We start from the raw sequence: 20,213 nt of genomic DNA, 5'->3' as shown, positions 1-20,213 counted from the left end.
AATAACAATGGACGCGCGCGGGCGCAGGAGCAGCTCCGGTTCTCGGTGGCGCGTCCCCGAGGTCTGTACTACCTCCACAAAGGGAGAAACGGAAGGTGGCGTTTGCGGCCTGAGGCAGCATGAAGACCGGGGACTCGCCTGATTGCTGAACCGGCCGCCAATCGAACAACAACGGCCGCCAGTTGCAGTGAGGGGCCGGTCGGCTCCGGATTGAATCGGGTCGGCCGATTTTCGGGTCGCTCGCCCGTCTGATGGGGGACATGCCTACGAGATCGACCCTTCATGGTTTCCCTGGGTCGTTTGTCCCCCCCTTTTTATTTTGAGAACTTTGCTCGCTTGCCGCCGGGGACCGTGGTTGGACCTGTCCCGCTAATTGCGGGAGAATCCCGAATTTGAGCCCAGTCGCATTTCATAGCGCGGACTCCCCCGGCGGCTGTGTTTTTGGCCGAGTCTCCGCTGTTTTACTGCCCTGATCGTTAACCCAGGACGCCTGATGCCCTGCTGCGCATGCCTTGGCCCCGATCTCAGATGGTGTTTCCTCGTAACGTAGTGGAGGGGGCAGAGTGCCACATCCGTGATACTGCTTCCCGGCCTGATTCCTGTCCTATGGAGGAAGGGCGCTTGACAACACAGGGGACATGGAGCAGACCTACATCGTGGCGATCTCCCTGCTGCCCCAACTAATCTCAGTTATATTTTGTCGCAGGGTGCCCGTTCACTGGGTGATATGCTGGAGGATGTTGTCTTTGTGGCGGAACTACTGAGCCCGGATGTTGCGTGGCTTACCCAGGCGCGATAAGATGGCGCCGGTACTGGTATCCTGTAACCTGGGACACGGGCTCTCGAGCTATCTCCAGTTGGTGACGTTTGTGACCTGGGACTATCCGTAGGCCCCTGCCTGGAACCGAACTAGGGATTTTCTTTCCACGCCATGCTGTTGATATCTTTGGTTCTGCTCCACCCTCGCTTTACACTGTGACGCTCTTTTCCCTGCTCTGCCTTTCCGATTGTGACGTGGCAGTTATGTTATTGTGTCAGGTTTGGTCCATCACGCTGGCAGGGAGCGGGCGCGGATGTGGTCTGCTCGCAGTGTGGCACTACAGACTTGCTGCTGTTTCGATTTCCTCGGCTATCCCTAATCCTTATGATTGCTGATATGGGGTGTGACTATTTGGTGGGCCATTGTGATATGCGCAGGATGGGTCAAGGACAAATGATGTTTCTTCCGTTTCGATATTTCCTGCTTGCGGGTTTAAGGGGGAGGTGTGACATATTGCTTTATTTTTGTGGCCATGCTGGGCTGCTCCTGTGTCTCGTGCATTGTTCTATTCTGTTGCTTTACTGCGGGGGTGTTTTCTGTCCTGTCTACATCCGTTCCTTGCTGAGGGAGAGGCCGGGGGACTGTTAGAGGGCTCCCCTCCATTTTCCATTTCTTTCTTTTCTTCCCTCGCTTGGGTTCCTTCTTTAGTCTAGGTGGGTGGTAGTTTCTTTTCTCTTCTTCTAAATTTCGGGTTTCATGACAGGGGCGACAGGCACTCTGCTGAGGGGGAGGCCGTAGCTGGAGGCAGGGGTGCAGGGTGGGGGGTATTCTCCGTTTTTCTTTTTCAGTTTCTAGGGCCTCTATTTCTTCTTGTTCTGCTTGCCTTCTTCTCTTCTTTCTTTCCTTTTTTCTCTATGGGATTCCGAATGGTGTGTGGTTTACCGGATACTCTTATGTCTTCAACCAGTATGGGGGAGGTTATAATAACTTCTTTTTAGATCCTGCGGGCGGGTGCTGCACGGGGGGGCGTGCTGTACTGTTAGTTGTTTATCCTGTTTTAATGCGCGTTCTTGCGTCCGCCCCGCTTGCAGTGGTCCCGAATGTTCATATCCTGATTTGTGACGTCCCCTACCCCTGGTGTTACTACATTGTACGTCATCGGATCCTGTTCTATTTTTGATTCTTTTCAAAGAAAAAATGAAACCTCTCTTGTCCTAGTGCCGCTATGGTGCGACAGTATCCTGGTTGTTGATCCGGACTTTTCGAGGCGGGATGTATGTGGTTTGAATTATTGATTTGCACTGCCCGTCTTTGTGATAATAGCCGGCTGTGTTCTTGCTGGCTGGTGATTGTATCTGCCTTATGTTACAATAAAGGTTTTCAAAAAATAAAAAAAAATAAAAATAAAAAAAATTTGGACTCCAGAGAGGTCCTGGTCAGTTGTAGCGACTGCTCCATGCGCTCCATGGCGGCTAGCACGCTGTCTAGCCTCGTGGTCACTTGATCGGCGGCCATCTTGCTCAGTGACTTGCCTGTTTTTCCCTTCAGCGGGGCTCCCCCTGTCCCAGTGCGTGTCCTCACTCCACCGGACATGTGCAGAGCCGGCTGGCCGGTGGTACAGATTGTGCAGTTGAGGAGTGCCCCCCTGGCTGATGTGCGCGTCAGGCAACGTCCGTGATGTGTGGCGTGGCCCCCGAGTGGCCGGTTGGCTCCCCACGCACCTCGTGTACTAGATCATTGAAAGGGTTAGAGCGGCAATGTCCTCCAGTGGTGTGCCGGTCGAGGGCTTTCAGCCAGGACCCCGCCCCGTGCACCGCAGGGCCACCGCGTCGCACCTAACGCAATAAGGAACCGGGGCCAGGGCAGTGTGCAGACTACCTTTGTCCGCGACGGAAAGGACGCGGAGGCAGAGCAAGCCCCTCCGCAGGCCTCACGTGTAGGTCCAAGCACCAGGCCCGAGCCGTCGCCGTTTGTGGTGTGGCTCGCTGGTCGAGCGGCAGTGGGCCCCGCTATAGGTCCGTGCGAGAGTTCTGTGCAGAGCGTGTCAGTGTGGGCCCCGGACGCAAGAACCAGCTATTATGCCAGCGGTTGCTGCACGTCTGTCAGCACGTGTGGCCGGGTGGCATCGTCGTAAGCAGAGGGAAGGGCTCGCAGGGCACGGGCAGCGCCAGCAGCCGCTCGGTGGTGTCTTCGTGTGGGCTCCTGGGGTCTGCCCCAGGCTCTTTGCGGCGCGAATAGGAGCAGAGGGGTCTTACCGGGTGGTTCCGGTCTTTCGGCGATGTTCGGAGGGGGGGGGGGTCCGTCAGCTGGTCCCACCAGCCCGGTACGTTGCCAGCAGTTTCTCCGGTGTCGCAGCTCCACCAGGCGCTTTTCGGGAGGCCAAGCAGACGCGCCTCACGGCCGGACCATCGGCAGTGTGTCAGCCGCGGGAGCAGGGTCAGTCGTCCGTTCCGCTCCCAAGTCGGGCCTCTCGCAGGTGTCCGGCAGTGTGGTGGTGTGGGCTCCAAGCCGCCAGGGTGCCTCCGGGATTCGGTGGCGACTGTCAGGGAGTCCGTGCACGCAGGGTGGGTGCCATTGGTTGGGGCCCGCGCACCAGTCCCGAGCCGTGTACTCTCGCGGCCCCTCCGCCGGCAGGGGAAGACTCAGTCTCGCAGGAGGGCCGCAGGCAAGGCCGGTGCAGATCGTGCCTGTTCTCCGGCTGCAATTCCGGAGTTGCGTCGTCACCAGTCAGCCAAGTGAGTGCGCCTCACGCCCGGGCCCCCAGCAGCAAGGCAGTCACGGGAGTGGGGCCGGGCGTCCGCTCCGTCTCCGGGCCGGGCCCCCGGCAGGCGGCCAGCAGTGTGGTGGAGAGGGCCCCGGGCAGCTAGGGATCTTCCGCTGCTTGACTGTAGCCGCTGGGGAGGCCACGTCCGCCAGGGTGAATGTCGCAGGTTGGGGCCTGTGTGCCAGGCCCAGGCCGCGGCCTCTCGTGTTCACCTCGCCGGTCGGGAAGCCACAAATCCCGCAGGAGGACCGCAGGAAAGACCGGTGTGGGCTGCGCTGGGTCTCCGACCTCAAAGTCCGTCAGAGTGTCGAAAACCGCTCTGAGGAGGTCCGCCTGTAGTTTTGGGCGACTGCTGTTAAGTGTGGCGGAGAATCGGCCCAGGGAAGGGGAGCTCGGCACGGAGCTCTACCCTAGTGCGACCTCCGCCATTGCGTGCTTAGCCACGCCCCCCCGAGCCCTAGGAGCAACTTGTACACTAACAAACACTGCCACCCACAAATGGAGTCTTACAGCCCTCACTGAGACCTGGGAGCAGCTTGTACACTAACAACACTGCCACCCACAAATGGACTCTCACTGAATGCAGGGAGCAAGCTGTACATCTCCTCACGCAGTCCACTCTCATTGAATATAGGAAGCAATCTCAGAATTTCCTCGCTTAGTCAACTCTCACTGAATGCAGGGATCAATCTCTGAATCTCCTTGGTCACTCAACTCTCACTGAATACAGGGAGCAATCTCTGCATCTCCTTGGACTCTCAACTCTCACAGAATGCAGGGAGGCAGCTGTACATCTCCTCACACAGACAACTCTCATTGAATATAGGAAGCAATCTCAGAATTTCCTCGCTTAGTCAACTCTCACTGAATGCAGGGATCAATCTCTGAATCTCCTTGGTCACTCAACTCTCACTGAATGCTGGGATCAATCTCTGCATCTCCTCACTTAGTCAACTCTCACTGAATGCAAGGAGCAATCTCTGCATCTCTCAGACACTCAACTCTCACTGAATGCAGGAGGGTGCAAGTGGTACATCTCCTCACACAGTCAACTCTCATTGAATATAGGGATCAATCTCTGCATCTCCTTGGACTCAACTCTCACTGAATGCAGGGAGCAAGTGGTACATCTCCTCACGCAGTCAACTGTCATTGAATATAGGGATCACTCTCTGCAGCTCCTCACTTATTCAACTCTCACTGAATGCAGGGAGCAATCTTTGTATCTCCTTGGACACTCAACTCTCACTGAATACAGGGAGAAATCTATGCATCTCCTCAGACACTCAACTCTCACTGAATGCAGAGAGAAATGTCTGCATCTCCTCGGATACTCAATTCAAGAATTCTTTATTCGATGATTAAAAATCACCATAAAAGCACATACATATATACAACAGTTTAAAATTCCATTAAATCTTTATCAGAATCCTGCTTGTAGTACTATCTTATACATATAAAAGAGAAAATAGGACAATTTAAAAAATACAATGACAGTCTTGACAATCATTCCTCCCCTCTGGTTACCCTTATTCGGACCGCCACTTTAATAAAATTCATAATGCAACACAATGTTAAAGGGTCAGACGCTTGCTGTAAATAGATTAAGGCCTCTCGAGCATGTTTCATTTTAGCTTGTTTTAAAATGTTTACCAAGAATCTACGCCTAGGCATTGAGTAAAAAGGGAACAATAATACAAAATGAAGGGAATCCTGCGGAGACCTATTGTCGCAGCCGCAGGTTCCCTTCTGCTCAATTGTAGTTAAAAACGCTACTGGTGATGCTAATAATTACGGTAATAAATTGAGCCTAAAACGACACATTAAAAACCTGTCCTGAGCGTTATGCATGAGGTACAAATATGGCTCCATTCCCTCGGTGCTCTTAACCAGACTATGAGCCCTCACAGTCTTTTTTTACCCTTCGGCCTCAGCTCTCTGTGTTGTTTTCTGGGCTAGAAAAGCTTTCTTTACGATCACTTTATGCTGGGGTACAATTACTGCCGGATCAATAAAGAGATTCTTGTAGCCCAGAGCTTTTAAGGTGGTCTTTACATAATTGAGCCATGGGATTCTCATACATTTCTCTCTTCCTAGGCAATCGTTTAAAATTTCCCTGCTCAGGGACGCCTTGGGGTTAGAACAAATTTTTAACCAAGCCACTATAGGTCTAAGCTTTACCAGGTCTTCGAGGTGTGGCCTCCCTAATTCCCTGTGGGCTATTATACCAGCGGTGCTTGGAGGGGCTTTCAAGATGGATCTTAAATATTTATTTTCTTCCCGCTGAAGTTGCGAGATGTTGGCAAAGCCCCATACCTCTGCCCCATAGATCACTGTGGAGCAGCATATAGAACCATACAGGTTCATCACCTGTTCGGGGCACCATCTACCTACCCACCTCCCGTAGCTTGCAATAGCACCATTGGTAGCAATCATTTTGCAGCAACGCTCCTCTACCAGGGAATTGAATTGTAGAGACCTATCGAATAGTAAGCCTAGATAGGAAAATGTTTTAACCTCTTCTATTTTGTGGCTTCCTATCGGATACTCAACTCTCATTGAATGCAGGGAGCAATCTCTGCATCTCCTCAGACACTCAACTCTCACTGAATGCAGGAGGGTGCAAGTGGTACATCTTCTCACACAGTCAACTCTCATTGAATATAGGGATCAATCTCTGCATCTCCTTGGACTCTCAACTCTCACTGAATGCAGGGATCAATCTTTGCATCTCCTCAGACACTCATCTCTCACTGAATGCAGGGAGCAATCTCTGCATCTCCTTGGACTCTCAACTCTCACTGAATGCAGGGAGCAATCTTTGCATCTCCTTGGACACTCAACTCTCACTGAATACAGGGAGCAATCTCTGCATCTCCTCAGACACTCATCTCTCACTGAATGCAGGGAGCAATCTCTGCATCTCCTTGGACTCTCAACTCTCACTGAATGCAGGGAGCAATCTTTGCATCTCCTTGGACACTCAACTCTCACTGAATGCAGGGAGCAATCTCTGCATCTCCTCAGACACTCATCTCTCACTGAATACAGGGAGCAATCTCTGCATCTCCTTGGACTCTCAACTCTCACTGAATGCTGGGAGCATTCTCCTTGGACACTCAACTCTCACTGAATACAGGGAGCAATCTCTGCATCTCCTCAGACACTCAACTCTCAGTGAATGCAGGGAGATGTATGTGCATCTCACACAGTCCAGTCTCACTGAATACAGTGTCTGTAATCTCCTCGCAGAGTGAACGTTCATTGAATGCTCGGAGCAGTCTCTGCATCTCCTCAGACACTCAACTCTCACTGAATGCAGGGAGCAAGGTGTACATCTCTCACAATCAACTGTCATTGAATATGGGGATCAATCTCTGCATCTCCTCACTTAGTCAACTCTCACTGAAAGCAGGGAGCAATCTCTGCATCTCCTCAGACACTCAACTCTCAGTGAACGCAGTCAACTCTCACTGAATGCAGTGTCTGTAATCTCCTTGCACAGTGAACTTTCATTGAATGCTGAGAGCAGTATGTAATCTCCTCGCAAAGTCAACTCCTATTGAATGCAGGAAGCAGTCTCTGCATCTCCTCGCATATTCACCCCAATTTAGTGCACAGGACAGTCTGTAAGTCTCTTCATTCACTCAGAGTGAATGTTACTGCTCTTGCTGAGTGGAGAGAGCCATCTGTACATCAATTCACACTCCCCTACAGAGGTAGAGCTGTCACTAAGTTTTGGAACACCCTATATAGCACCTCACACTGTCGCCCCTCAATGAGTGCAGGGTGCAGTGTGCATCACTTCACAGGCACAACCAGAGTGCTGCAGCCCTCTCTAAGTGTAGAAAGCCATCTGTACATCACTTCACACTCACTAACAGTGTTAGAGCCTTCATAAAGGCAGGGAGTCCTTTGTACATCACTTCACACATTTACTAAAAGTGTGTCAGGATCCTCATTGGTTGCAGGGAGCCATCTCTACATCACTTCACACTCACTAACACTGTTCTCACTCTGAGTGTCTGAGCCATCGTTTAGTGTGGAGACAGTATGTGAGGGAATAAGATCGCTTCATACGGTCACTGACAGAGTTACGTGCAGAGAGCCAGTCATTACAGTCAGTATTGACCCATGCCCAATTAAAGGGTCTCTGGCAAGAGACTATACCTCTGCCTGATTGAGAGGAAAGTGATGATACGTCCCAAGAACAACATGTTTGTAACATGTGTCGCTGTAAACACACATGCTCTGTATACTCCTGCCACCTAGTGTTGGGCCCAGACATTTGCAAGTTGTTTTCTTTGACAAAATCTTTCTAGTAACGAGGTACAGTGGCTCCTCCCTTTGTCTGCAATGAACATGGGTATCAACTTTCTGTTAGATCATTTTGTCCCACCATCGGGTTCGGACGTGTACTGACAGATCTCGGTGTTTGGCAACGTGCAGCTCTTTCGTTTGACCAAAACAGTTGTTCTACATTGTAGTGTTAAAGAAACTCATCTCAACAGTGGATCTTTGGCTCCACTTAGCTTTCAATACGTTGTTCCAGAGCCAATGGCCTTCCAAGGACACCACCGCCAAGGCGGTGGACCCATTCCCAAGACTCCGCTGATCTCATCTGGAAGACTTTGTCTTCAAGAATGCATGCACAATAATGGAAAGGACCCCTTCCAGTACTGTCCCCAGTGCCACTTGAAATTTCTGTGGACCAACTAGGAACTGTGTAATCTCTGCCACTCCCTCGACCACGACAACGCTATATGTAATGCCTGCCTCACCTTCCAGTCAAAGAAGACTCTTTGGTGCTGACTCAAGCGGAGGTGGGCACACCAAAGGATGTAGAAGCAGGTGTCAATTAACATGCTCAACAGCTTTGGGAAGGCAGTGTTGAAGCCAGGGTAACACTGCCTTCGGAGGAACAGCCCCTCGAGTCATCACCCAGTGAGGAGGCAGTCTTCTCCACTGAATCTGGTGCCTCATAGCCAAAGACGAAAACCTGAAAACTAGTGCCGTGAATATGGTTGGCACTGACATACATATCATTCCAGCTCAGTGGCCCCCGAGTTGAAGCACAGCATTGCTCCCAAGGGGATCAGGTTTCAAGGCTGTTGCCTACAAAAGCCAGAGGGCCACCACTGCCTTCGGGCCATGGTTGTCACTGACCAAAGTCTCAGAGCCAACAATACCCCCTCCTCTAGGCACCAAACCAGCTTCTTGTCAAGCCTGAAGATTTTCCACAATCCTGGGGACCTTTTGATCTGAAAGGCCCCTCTGCCCACATTGGTATCGAGACTCATGGCAGTTCCTAAACCAGTCTCAAACTCCTTTGGCTCCGAAAGCAGTGCTGAAAAGACCTTCGGTGACTGGTTCTGAAGAGTCAAAGAGCCAGCAGCTGCAGGAGGAGTTGGATGCATGCCACAAGTGTACGCTGATTCATTTGCAGTTCGGCAAAATCTACACTAAGCTGCTTCCAAAGGCAACAGACTTTGCCATGGAAAAGGAGACTAATCTTCGAGGAGGAAGTTGCTATTGAGCCTCCTTCCAAGCACAAACTATGCAGAGACAGGGGCTCTATCCCTGTCCATATTACACTTCATCTTCCACCTCCTCCTCTTCTGCCACCTATTCCTCCACCACTACCTCCACATACATCACCTCTACAATAATCACCAAAGGAATCACCCCACTCCTCTTGACACCTACAATGTACCTTTTGACCTGATGCCTACTGTCGCTTGGACGACTATAATTTCTATACTCAAGGGGTGCTACAGACCCAGACCTGTTCCCAGCTAGTCCTCCCTCCCTCAGATGATACCACAGTGTATCATAAAATGATACAAACAACATCCATATACAATAAGATGGACATGCAGTTCTCCAGGAGGTTGACAACTTTCCACTGGAGACTCTGACTAAGATCTTATACACAGTACAGTTCCTCCCTGTGCTCAAAGCCACCACAGATGTCTTCAAAGAGCTGTCAAAGCGAGTAGAGTAACACCCTGGGTGGGCAAAAATATAAGCCCTCTCCGAATGACCCACCTTATACACATCGTCATGTACCCCCTAACTCCCTCGTCGTCCACACCGTAAGCAACTGCAAAAACACCCAGGCCACAGGAGACGCCCCTCCTCCTACTCCTCCTCCTTCTTCTCCTCCTCACATAAGACAAGGAGAGCAAGAAAATAGATGCAGCGAGGAAGATGGTAGTGTTGGCCTGCTCTCCCAATACGCCAGGGCACATTAGGATGACATGCAGGATGTCTTTAACCATCTCCCTGAGGAGTATAGTCAAAGAGGAGAGGAATTGATGTTGAAAGGAAAGACCATCTCTCACGCCAACATCTGCGGTGCCCTATAAGTAACTGTCACTGACGCACTGGGGAAGACAAGGAGGTGAAGGAGGTGGTACGATTCGGTGTCTCCATTTTTAAACCAGAAGTGCCACAGCATCTGCTCAACCTACCCTTAGAAGGTGAATATCTCTTTGCCCAGAAAGTTGACCAGATGCTGGACAAATTAAAATAGACTTGGACACCGCCAAGGCCTTCCAATCATCTCCCCCCCAGGGCATCCTCCCATGCGCCATGAGGAAGTTGCGGCAAACATCATAGCCCCTTCTTAGTTGCCTCCACATGGGCTAGACAGCGCTGGTACTCAGCCCTACTTGAACTGTCAGTCAGCCCATACAAGAAGCTCCCCAACAGGCCGAAACTTCTTGGCAGAAACGATGACCAGATCAGGTACCTAGATCTCAAGCAACTCAATCTAGCGATCTGGCATCCAAGGTCTTAGATTTGGCAACCTGTAGCCCTCAGGAATGCAAGGACATCCTTCGGCAATCTTGCATGCCTAACACACCTGCATGCTGTGCAGCAAAGCGGAAAAATGTGTCTACTACTGAATTGACAATAAGCTAGACCCCTAAAGCGTGCTAAGTAAGATATTATTAGCTATGTGCTCCACCTTCGAAAGTCAGTGCTAGCCAACTCCTCGATACAACTTCATCTAGCCACTATAGTTGCATACATGCAAAACAAGGAGCATTCCTCCATCTTCCGCATACCTGTAATCGAGGCATTCATGGAATTCCTTAAAAGGGTCATCCTCCAAGAGTTCCCCGAGCACAACTTTAGAACATTAATATTGTTCTTACCATACTCATAGGTCTATCGTTAGAGCCCTTACATCATTGCCCATTCCAGTATTTTTTAAATGGAAGGTAGCCTTTCTAGGTGTGATAACTTCTTTGTGACGCATTACTGAGCTGCAAGTCCTTACATTGCAAGAACCCCTTCATCCACAAGTAGAGAGCAGTGCTCAGGACAAACCTTAACTTCCTTCTTCGGCTGGTGTCTCCTTTCCACCATAACCAGACCATAGAGCTACCAATATTGTGTTTCTTGTATGGCCCATTGTCGTTTTCCCTATCTCAGCCTAATTGTGCACTTTGTTGGTCGCTTTTATTTTGCACCTAAATAACATGCTTCCTTTTGTGTCAAATTGTATCACACAGAACAAGCAGATGTTTTTGCATTTTATTCTTTTCCTGGGATTTAGTCTGAATAGCCTAGGGTAGGTCACACAACATTGCCCCTTGTTATTCTCTTTGGTCAGACACTAGCACCTAGACATATTATGAGAATGCAGCTGCTGTTTGGAATACACATATCTTGTCATATAACTAGGGACAGGGTTCTGGAAAACAACAGGCACACAGAGCGAAGGTCCTGAGACAAGAGTGCTGCATCAGCTGAGATGTAGAACATCCATCTATGTATGCTAAGGTACCTGTTCCGTCACTAAACCCAGAGATCTATAATTTATAACCACTTAGCTGCAGCAGTGGGGAAGGGTTTAGCAGATCTTTCAGATAAAATGACAGGGCTTTTTATTGTAAATGGTTTATTAAGCATGCTGATGACATTATTGACATGTATTTGTTTCCTAATTGTGGCACATTTATTGCATCTTACAAGTACGAGTGAGAGAACGAAAGAGTGTCCTGTTACCGCAAACTATGAGAGGGGCGAGAGTGTTATATTTTGGGGGTGCCAATCCCTTATCTCTCTGGAAAGGTTAGGAGGGCAATAGAGGCACTATAGCTAGTCGTACTCAGGCTCATAGATTCTATTGTGGTGACTCGTACTGATGTTCTATGGTCCCAAGCATAGTTCTGTTCCTGAGTAGAATCCTTGCGACACCAGTCTCCTTTCCCCAACCAGACTGGGTGGTGAAAGATCGCTTCATACTCTAGATGTCAAGTGTGCCTCACCACAAAAACAAAACCTTTCGCGAAGCAGACCAACTGTTTGCAGCCTTAGGAAAACCTCTCAAGGCTCAACCAATATCTAAGGCAGGAATTACTAGATGAATAGTCAAGTGTATATAAACTTCCTGTCAAATAGCTAAAAGAACACTCCTTATCACTCCCATGGCACATTCAATTCAGAAGACGGCTGCAAGCATGGCCTTCTTAGGAAACATTCCCCTAGATTACATATCTAAGGCACTGCTTGGTCACCTCCACAACCACACACATTTACTAAATACTAGTGTGTGGATGTTCTAGCCCGGCAACTGTCTTAAGGACCTTATTTTGGACACCTGCATCATCCACATGCAAGCCACTGCTTATGGAACGGTTTTGCTTTAAAGTCTATGTAGACCATGTGTATCTACAGCAATGCATGGCATGAATGAAAAATGTTACTCTGTGCATCTATTCATAGTGTGCAGTGTTGTAGATTCATGTGTGTCCACCCTCCTCCCCAGATGTGTGTGACTCTGATCACAAATCTCTTCTCTCTTTCAGTTACTATCCTTTGCATGCAATACACATGTGCATCATATCATGTTCACTAACCACTCCCTACTACTCTCACCTGTTGTGCATAAGCAATTATGCCCATAAATATTTCCAAATAACAGAGGAGTCCATATACCTCATGAGTCGAAAGACGTCTTCAAAGAAAAACAACCTGCAAAAGTCTGAGCCCAAGACTAGATTGCAGGAGTAAGCAAAGCATGTGACTCCACAGCACTACACGCTACTAACAGATGCTTATGGAGTAAGTAACATTTTCCTTCACCCTCTGAAGCCACTCTCATATTTCCCAACAGGCCATGGGCATAAAGATGATAACCAACGCTAACATAAGGCAGCCAGTGAAATGTCCTGAACACCCTATGTACATGCATCGACACGTCGGACTTGCGGGACCTCCAGGAGGGGCAGGAGGTGTAGGATTTCGTTTGGATAACAGTGGTCCTATGGTATACGGTAAGTATCCCCTATCTCCTCTCTCCTTCCATTACTGTATTCACTGCTGGCTGCTCCATCACTTTCTGCTTCATACTATAAACATCTTTTTTAGGTTACACCTACAGACAGCTTTACCTGTCTAGCTGAGGTATTGTCACCACACAAGATATACCACTAATACACATTATATACATACATATAGAATAAAATAGAACATACAGAGAATGGATATTTGAACATCTGCTTGTACCCAGTGGCGAATGTGATTTAGATGGCTTTTCCAAATAGATCACCAGGTGGTCCATTAAGCACTGGTATCTTACCATGACATTTTGGAGATGTTAACATCTGAAAGGTACTTTTTTTTTTATTTTGTATGCAGAAACACACAAAAAATCATACAGCCCTGCCACCACCCCAACACACACACACATTTATGAACCCCCTCGTACTGAGTCTAAGCCTCACCCCACTGCTGTGGTCTTGTGCTCCCTTGCTCGTTGCCTCCACCTGTTACATATCTTGTTTCTCAATACAGAGGAGGCCTTCTTGCGGTTGCTCCTGTGTACATGTTTAAGATTCATGGCAAGCAAACCTGTCTTTTCTGTATCTTGGAACCAGTGCAAGCCGTGGTCTGTGAGTGCAGACTCCCTGCTCTATAGTCAGCGGCAACAATGCCACCCAAAATAGGTACATAGTGACCAAGATGGCAAGGTGCCTGCAGTCCATCTGAAGAATATATGTGGTGACCCGATGTCTTAGATTTGCCTGAATGGTCCCTGGTTTTTCAGGATCTGTCCTGGCAGGCCACCAGTTGTCATTCAGATAAATCAATGTCTTTATTTTGAAGAGAGGTTCAGGTGTATGTAAATATTGTCACTGTGCTCCACACCTGTCTTTCCTGTTCCTCACACCTTGCACAGAGTAATTGCTTCACTGTCTCGTTTGACGTGTCGCTTCATCTCGTTCCTGAAGCAAGGCAGGATTTATATAAACATCTATTTTATTACAAAGGTGCCTTGAGCAAAGTCCAGGTTTACAAACCTTCCTCTGAGCTTTGTCTCAGTCTAGGGCAGGAAAAGGGAGTGGCTTATTTAATAATAGCATTATTTGGAAGTGTTGTAACATAAACTTGCGCATTATTAATACTATGTGAAACTTTAAATATGTGCCCATAATATTTTCTATGTTGTTCTACGTTTTTTCATTAGGATTGGCATTAGGTAAGCTGTTTGGATAATTTATAAAGTTATATGTATAAAATACTGATCAGGGCTTTTCAGTCAGTACTCTTTATTTATTAGTCTGTTATTCTGTCATTCACATTTTTCTTCCACCCACTACAACATACAGCATGGGGCAGCCAACCTCAGCCATGCCTGTCTTCACTGTGAGTGATCGCATTCAGTCCTTTGACAAGGAGCACATTCACACTCAAATGGCCCGATTAGGATGTCGGGCAGAAAGCTGCTGACCTGCGGTCGGACATCCTGGGCTCCCTCCGACCGCCGTATTTTGCTAACAGTGGTCAGAAGGAAACCAGCGGTGAGATTCCACTTCTCTTCCAATGGGCTCTGCAAACCCGTCGGAACAGGAGCGGAATAGTAATACCTAGAATGAGAGCAAAGCCAGGCTCGGCTCTGCCATCGGGATTATGATGTTGGTTTCTGACAGCAAATCCATGTCGGCCTTTCCAACATGGTCTGGCAGTCGGAAACTGACTTTGGGGGCCTCTAGCAGGGCCCCCTGGCACTCCGCAATAGGGCCGGGGGGGCACCGATAGTGCCACCCTCAACATCCCTGCACCGTGTGGCCTTTTAGGCCCGCCGCATGAGCTTCTATTGAGAAATGGAGGTTTGCGACCCCCCTACAGGCGGTCACATCAAAATACTTCAGGTGGTTCCTTTCCGCAAATGTGTTGTGTCCGCCCTACATCGTAGTAAGGCTAAAAGTAGTTCACCTTCAGTGCCAGGGACTATTCTGGCAATGTGTTCTTTTTTTAAACCAAAATATAGTTTTGATTTTAGCAGGTGTGGTTTTTATTTACCTTGAGCAGTGACCAGAAACTTCCTAGGAAAGCTAAAAAGCTGGCAGCCAACGCCAGACCTATTGGCTTTTTGTATACCTGGTTTCCTTCAGAATAAAGCTCCACAGAACATTTTTAATATCTTCAGTGCCAGTGTGAGGAAAGCATACACTACTAATTGTAGATAATTTGCAGCATTGCATTTTGTTCCATCCACTCTTAATAATATGGTGCTGCCCACGCACACATCTCTCAAGTGTCTGGTTTCAAGCTTCTTTCAATATATGACTGAGAGGAGAGGATGTGGCCTACCAACTAGATCAATCGATCTCAAAGCTTGGGAATGGGATACACGTCTCGGCCGGGACGCTCAACATTCTGTGATTCTGGGAAAATCGCTAAGGGCCTTGTTTAAGAGGCCTTGCAACACTTTTGCGCCAAAGGTGTGTCACTTTTTGTGAGGCACCAGTGGCGTAAAAAATTTGCATTATTGCACCCTATTTACAAAGTTACACGTCTAGGCAGATGCATTACTTTGTAAACCCCCGTGCCACATTATAACTGCGGCAGGTATAATGTATGCAGGATGGGCCTCCCCCCGCAAAAAGCCTAGTAGAAGTGACGCATTGAAATCTATGAGATTTCAGTGCCCCATTGCTTCAATATCATACACCTTCCTCACAGCAGGCGTAAGACTGGCGCAGTGGTATAATCATAGCTCTCTCCTGTGTATTGCTGGAGTGCGTCACGCTTCCGACACAACTCCAGAAATGCGTCAGCACGCCAACAGATACATCAGTAATACTTACGTATCTGTCATTCCTTGCAACATGATAGGTCATTCAGTTAATACGACACATCCATCATGTCGCAAAGAGGGCACAGTGAAAACTGTTGCATGCTGTTTATGTGCAGCGATTCAATAGTTTTCATAAATTAGCCCTGAATCTCTCCATGCCTAACAAAATGAAGGTGTACATCTGTAACACAACTGGTCCTCATGTAGAGCACTCAGATACCTTCGGGTTGAGTGCACAATATATACAACTCGCAATAACAGAGAAAACCATCACAATGACACCTGAAAAAGGCTGGCATGTACAAATAGAATGCATGCTCACAAAGTGCTGTGTAGAAAATATGAGAGGCACCCATCAATGGTGACCAGATGTTTCCATGTCCATGTCCATGGGGTGCCACATTTCCATTCCTGGACTTTGCTTTTACATATGAACCACAACTACAACTCCCAGAATGCACTGAAATGGAAAAGCAAAGTAAAAAAATAGAAAAGTGGTGTCCCGATAAAATGGAGCCATCTAGTCACCCTAGGCATCTCAGCAAAAATCTCAGCCTGCATGTATGCAGCATGTTTGGAGACATTGCTTGCGAAAACCATTCCTAGGTGTTCAGGGTTATTATGAGGCTTTCCACAGATAAACTGCCACTAAATATTTCTACAGGAAACAAGACTTGCAGTAGAGTTATTGTGTTATTTTCAGAGGACTTTCTCAACTAAAAGCCACTGCACTGTCAACCCCAGGGCATGCACTCTAAATTACTTATCACATGTCTGTTATAAACCTGTTTTTGCATGCTATTTTCATCCCTAATTGGTTTCTATTGATGCTGCGTGACCTATTGCTTTACCTGGGATGTTATTTAAAATGTCACTACCTATTTGCATAAAATAAGGGTGCAACAGGTGCTGATATGAACTAGACGCCCCCTGGGTTTGTCACATCCATTCGCCCATCATCAGTTGGAGGCACATTTCATTGCCTCAAACAGGACATACGCCTATACCCCACCCCTAGCTTCTTCATTAACATTTGTGACAGTTATCCCCACCCATCAGTGTTGTTCTTTCAATATCCTGCATTTTATTTCTGATGTTAGGTAGAACCTTCTGATTTTATTAAAATTATACACACAATGGGCCCGATTCACAGAACTAACTTAAGACAAAATCCTAAACGTACTAACATTTTGGTATTCACAGAAGGCACGTATTCCTTTTGGTATTCACAGAGGGCACTTACTCATTGATGAGTAAGTGCCTTCTGTGAATACCAAAATGAGTAAGTGCCTACTGTAACTACCAAAATGCGTAAATGGTAGTAAGTTAGGATTTGCCTTAAGTTAGTTCTGTGAATTGGGCCCAATATGCTGACATGTACACCTGTCAGCCAGCCCTCTTCACCCATTGGTCTGTCGTTCTGTCATTTATATTTTTATTTTGCCCACTACAGCTGACAGCATGGGGCAGTGAGTCAGTATACCTCAGCTAACCTCACTCTGAATGACAGCATTCAGCCATTTCACAAGGAATTCATTCACACACAAAGTAGTTCCCAGAAACTGTTCTGGCAATGTTTGCTTTTTGAGAGCCAAAAGATATATTATATTTGTAGCCTGTGCTGGCTGCAGATAACCATGGCATGCACACTACTGGCATCTAGTGTTGAACCCAGACTTTACAACTTGTTTGTCTGGGAGAATTCTTTGTTGCGGACTTGACGCTGAGACCCCTCTTCTTCGAGTAAATGTGCATGCCCAACAGCTCCATTGTTAGATTGATTTTTTTCTGCCATTGGGACAGGACATATAGCACTGGAGCTCTGTGCAACTTCCGCGTCCTCAAGCTTTCCCACAATGGAACGGAAACAAATGACAACACCATTGGTGATCTTTGACTTTGTGTATGGGGACATTCTTCAAAACTCCACAGAGGTGGCTGTCTTGACAATACCTCTTCCTACATGCCACTGAGAATGCTCAACTTTAGGTAATGGGAGGTAAAAAAGACAGGCTTGTTTCAAGGTGGCAACAGTGTGGGGTGAAGTAAATGTACTGGAATAAGCACGACGTTTGCAACCTTTGTCTGTCGCCAGAGCATAAGGAACAGGATTGTAGAGCCTGCAATCTGTTCAAGAACAAGAAAACACTTCACTCTTGATGCCATCAACTTCTACTCACAACAAGCATTTACAATGCAATGGTCTCGGCATCATTAAAGGTAGAGCTATTGGCATTGCTCATGACATTTTTTTTTCTTTAAATCATAAATAAATGGCATTGTCATTTACATTGTCAATACACACCACTCTGCACTCAACTGCACTCACCTGCACTGCACTGCACTGCACTGCACTCACCTGCACTGCACTGCACTCACCTGCACTGCACTGCACTGCACTGCACTCACCTGCACTGCACTGCACTCACCTGCACTGCACTCACCTGCACTGCACTCACCTGCACTGCACTCACCTGCACTGCACTCACCTGCACTGCACTCACCTGCACTGCACTGGCCTGCACTGCACTCGCCTGCACTGCACTCACCTGCACTGCACTCACCTGCACTGCACTCACCTGCACTGCACTCCTCACCTGCACTGCACTGCACTCACCTGCACTGCACTGCACTCACCTGCACTGCACTCACCTGCACTGCACTCCACTCACCTGCACTGCACTCCACTCACCTGCACTGCACTGCACTCACCTGCACTGCACTCACCTGCACTGCACTCACCTGCACTGCACTCACCTGCACTGCACTGCACTCACCTGCACTGCACTCACCTGCACTGCACTCACCTGCACTGCACTCACCTGCACTGCACTCACCTGCACTGCACTGGCCTGCACTGCACTGGCCTGCACTGCACTCGCCTGCACTGCACTGCACTCACCTGCACTGCACTCGCCTGCACTGCACTGCACTCACCTGCACTGCACTCACCTGCACTGCACTGCACTCACCTGCACTGCACTGCACTGCACTGCACTGCACTCACCTGCACTGCACTGCACTGCACTCACCTGCACTGCACTCACCTGCACTGCACTCAACTGCACTCACCAGCACTGCACTCACCTGCACTGCACTGCACTCAACTGCACTCACCTGCACTCACCTGCACTGCACTCAACTGCACTCACCTGCACTCACCTGCACTGCACTCAACTGCACTCACCTGCACTGCACTCACCTGCACTGCACTCACCTGCACTGCACTGCACTCACCTGCACTGCACTCACCTGCACTGCACTCACCTGCACTGCACTGCACTCACCTGCACTGCACTGCACTCACCTGCACTGCACTCACCTGCACTGCACTCACCTGCACCACACTGCACTCACCTGCACTGCACTCACCTGCACTGCACTCACCTGCACTGCACTGCACTCACCTGCACTGCACTGCACTCACCTGCACTGCACTCACCTGCACTGCACTCACCTGCACTGCACTCACCTGCACTGCACTCACCTGCACTGCACTCACCTGCACTGCACTCACCTGCACTGCACTCACCTGCACTGCACTCACCTGCACTGCACTCACCTGCACTGCACTGCACTCACCTGCACTGCACTGCACTCACCTGCACTCACCTGCACTGCACTGCACTCACCTGCACTGCACTGCACTCACCTGCACTGCACTGCACTCACCTGCACTGCACTCACCTGCACTGCACTCACCTGCACTGCACTCACCTGCACTGCACTCACCTGCACTGCACTCACCTGCACTGCACTCACCTGCACTGCACTGGCCTGCACTGCACTCGCCTGCACTGCACTCACCTGCACTGCACTCCTCACCTGCACTGCACTGCACTTACCTGCACTGCACTCACCTGCACTGCACTCACCTGCACTGCACTCACCTGCACTGCACTCCACTCACCTGCACTGCACTCACCTGCACTGCACTGCACTCAACTGCACTGCACTCCTCACCTGCACTGCACTGCACTTACCTGCACTGCACTCCTCACCTGCACTGCACTGCACTCACCTGCACTGCACTCCTCACCTGCACTGCACTGCACTTACCTGCACTGCACTCACCTGCACTGCACTCACCTGCACTGCACTCACCTGCACTGCACTGCACTCACCAGCACTGCACTCACCTGCACTGCACTCAACTGCACTCACCTGCACTCACCTGCACTGCACTCAACTGCACTCACCTGCACTCACCTGCACTGCACTCAACTGCACTCACCTGCACTGCACTCACCTGCACTGCACTCACCTGCACTGCACTGCACTCACCTGCACTGCACTCACCTGCACTCACCTGCACTGCACTCACCTGCACTGCACTGCACTCACCTGCACTGCACTGCACTCACCTGCACTGCACTCACCTGCACTGCACTCACCCGCACCACACTGCACTCACCTGCACTGCACTCACCTGCACTGCACTCACCTGCACTGCACTGCACTCACCTGCACTGCACTGCACTCACCTGCACTGCACTCACCTGCACTGCACTCACCTGCACTGCACTCACCTGCACTGCACTCACCTGCACTGCACTCACCTGCACTGCACTCACCTGCACTGCACTCACCTG

The 20,213-nt window shown here is 49.2% G+C and overlaps 1 protein-coding gene across 3 annotated transcripts in view; it reads left to right on the top strand.

The window, feature by feature from the left end:
- Positions 1 to 20,213, top strand: part of LOC144768018 (alpha-2-macroglobulin-like protein 1) — a 293,319-nt gene that overhangs the window by 111,680 nt on the left and 161,426 nt on the right. For all 3 annotated transcript variants that reach the window (XM_078651413.1, XM_078651412.1, XM_078651414.1), the window contains exon 17: positions 12,655 to 12,814. In XM_078651413.1, the coding sequence (XP_078507539.1) occupies positions 12,655 to 12,814 (160 nt within the window). The remainder of the gene's footprint in view (positions 1 to 12,654; positions 12,815 to 20,213) is intronic.

This window comes from Lissotriton helveticus, chromosome 7 (genome assembly GCF_964261635.1).
Source record: "Lissotriton helveticus chromosome 7, aLisHel1.1, whole genome shotgun sequence".
Classification (NCBI taxonomy): Eukaryota; Metazoa; Chordata; class Amphibia; order Caudata; family Salamandridae; genus Lissotriton; species Lissotriton helveticus.
Note: the sequence above shows the minus strand (reverse complement) of the source record. Positions and strands in the feature narration are given on the sequence as shown.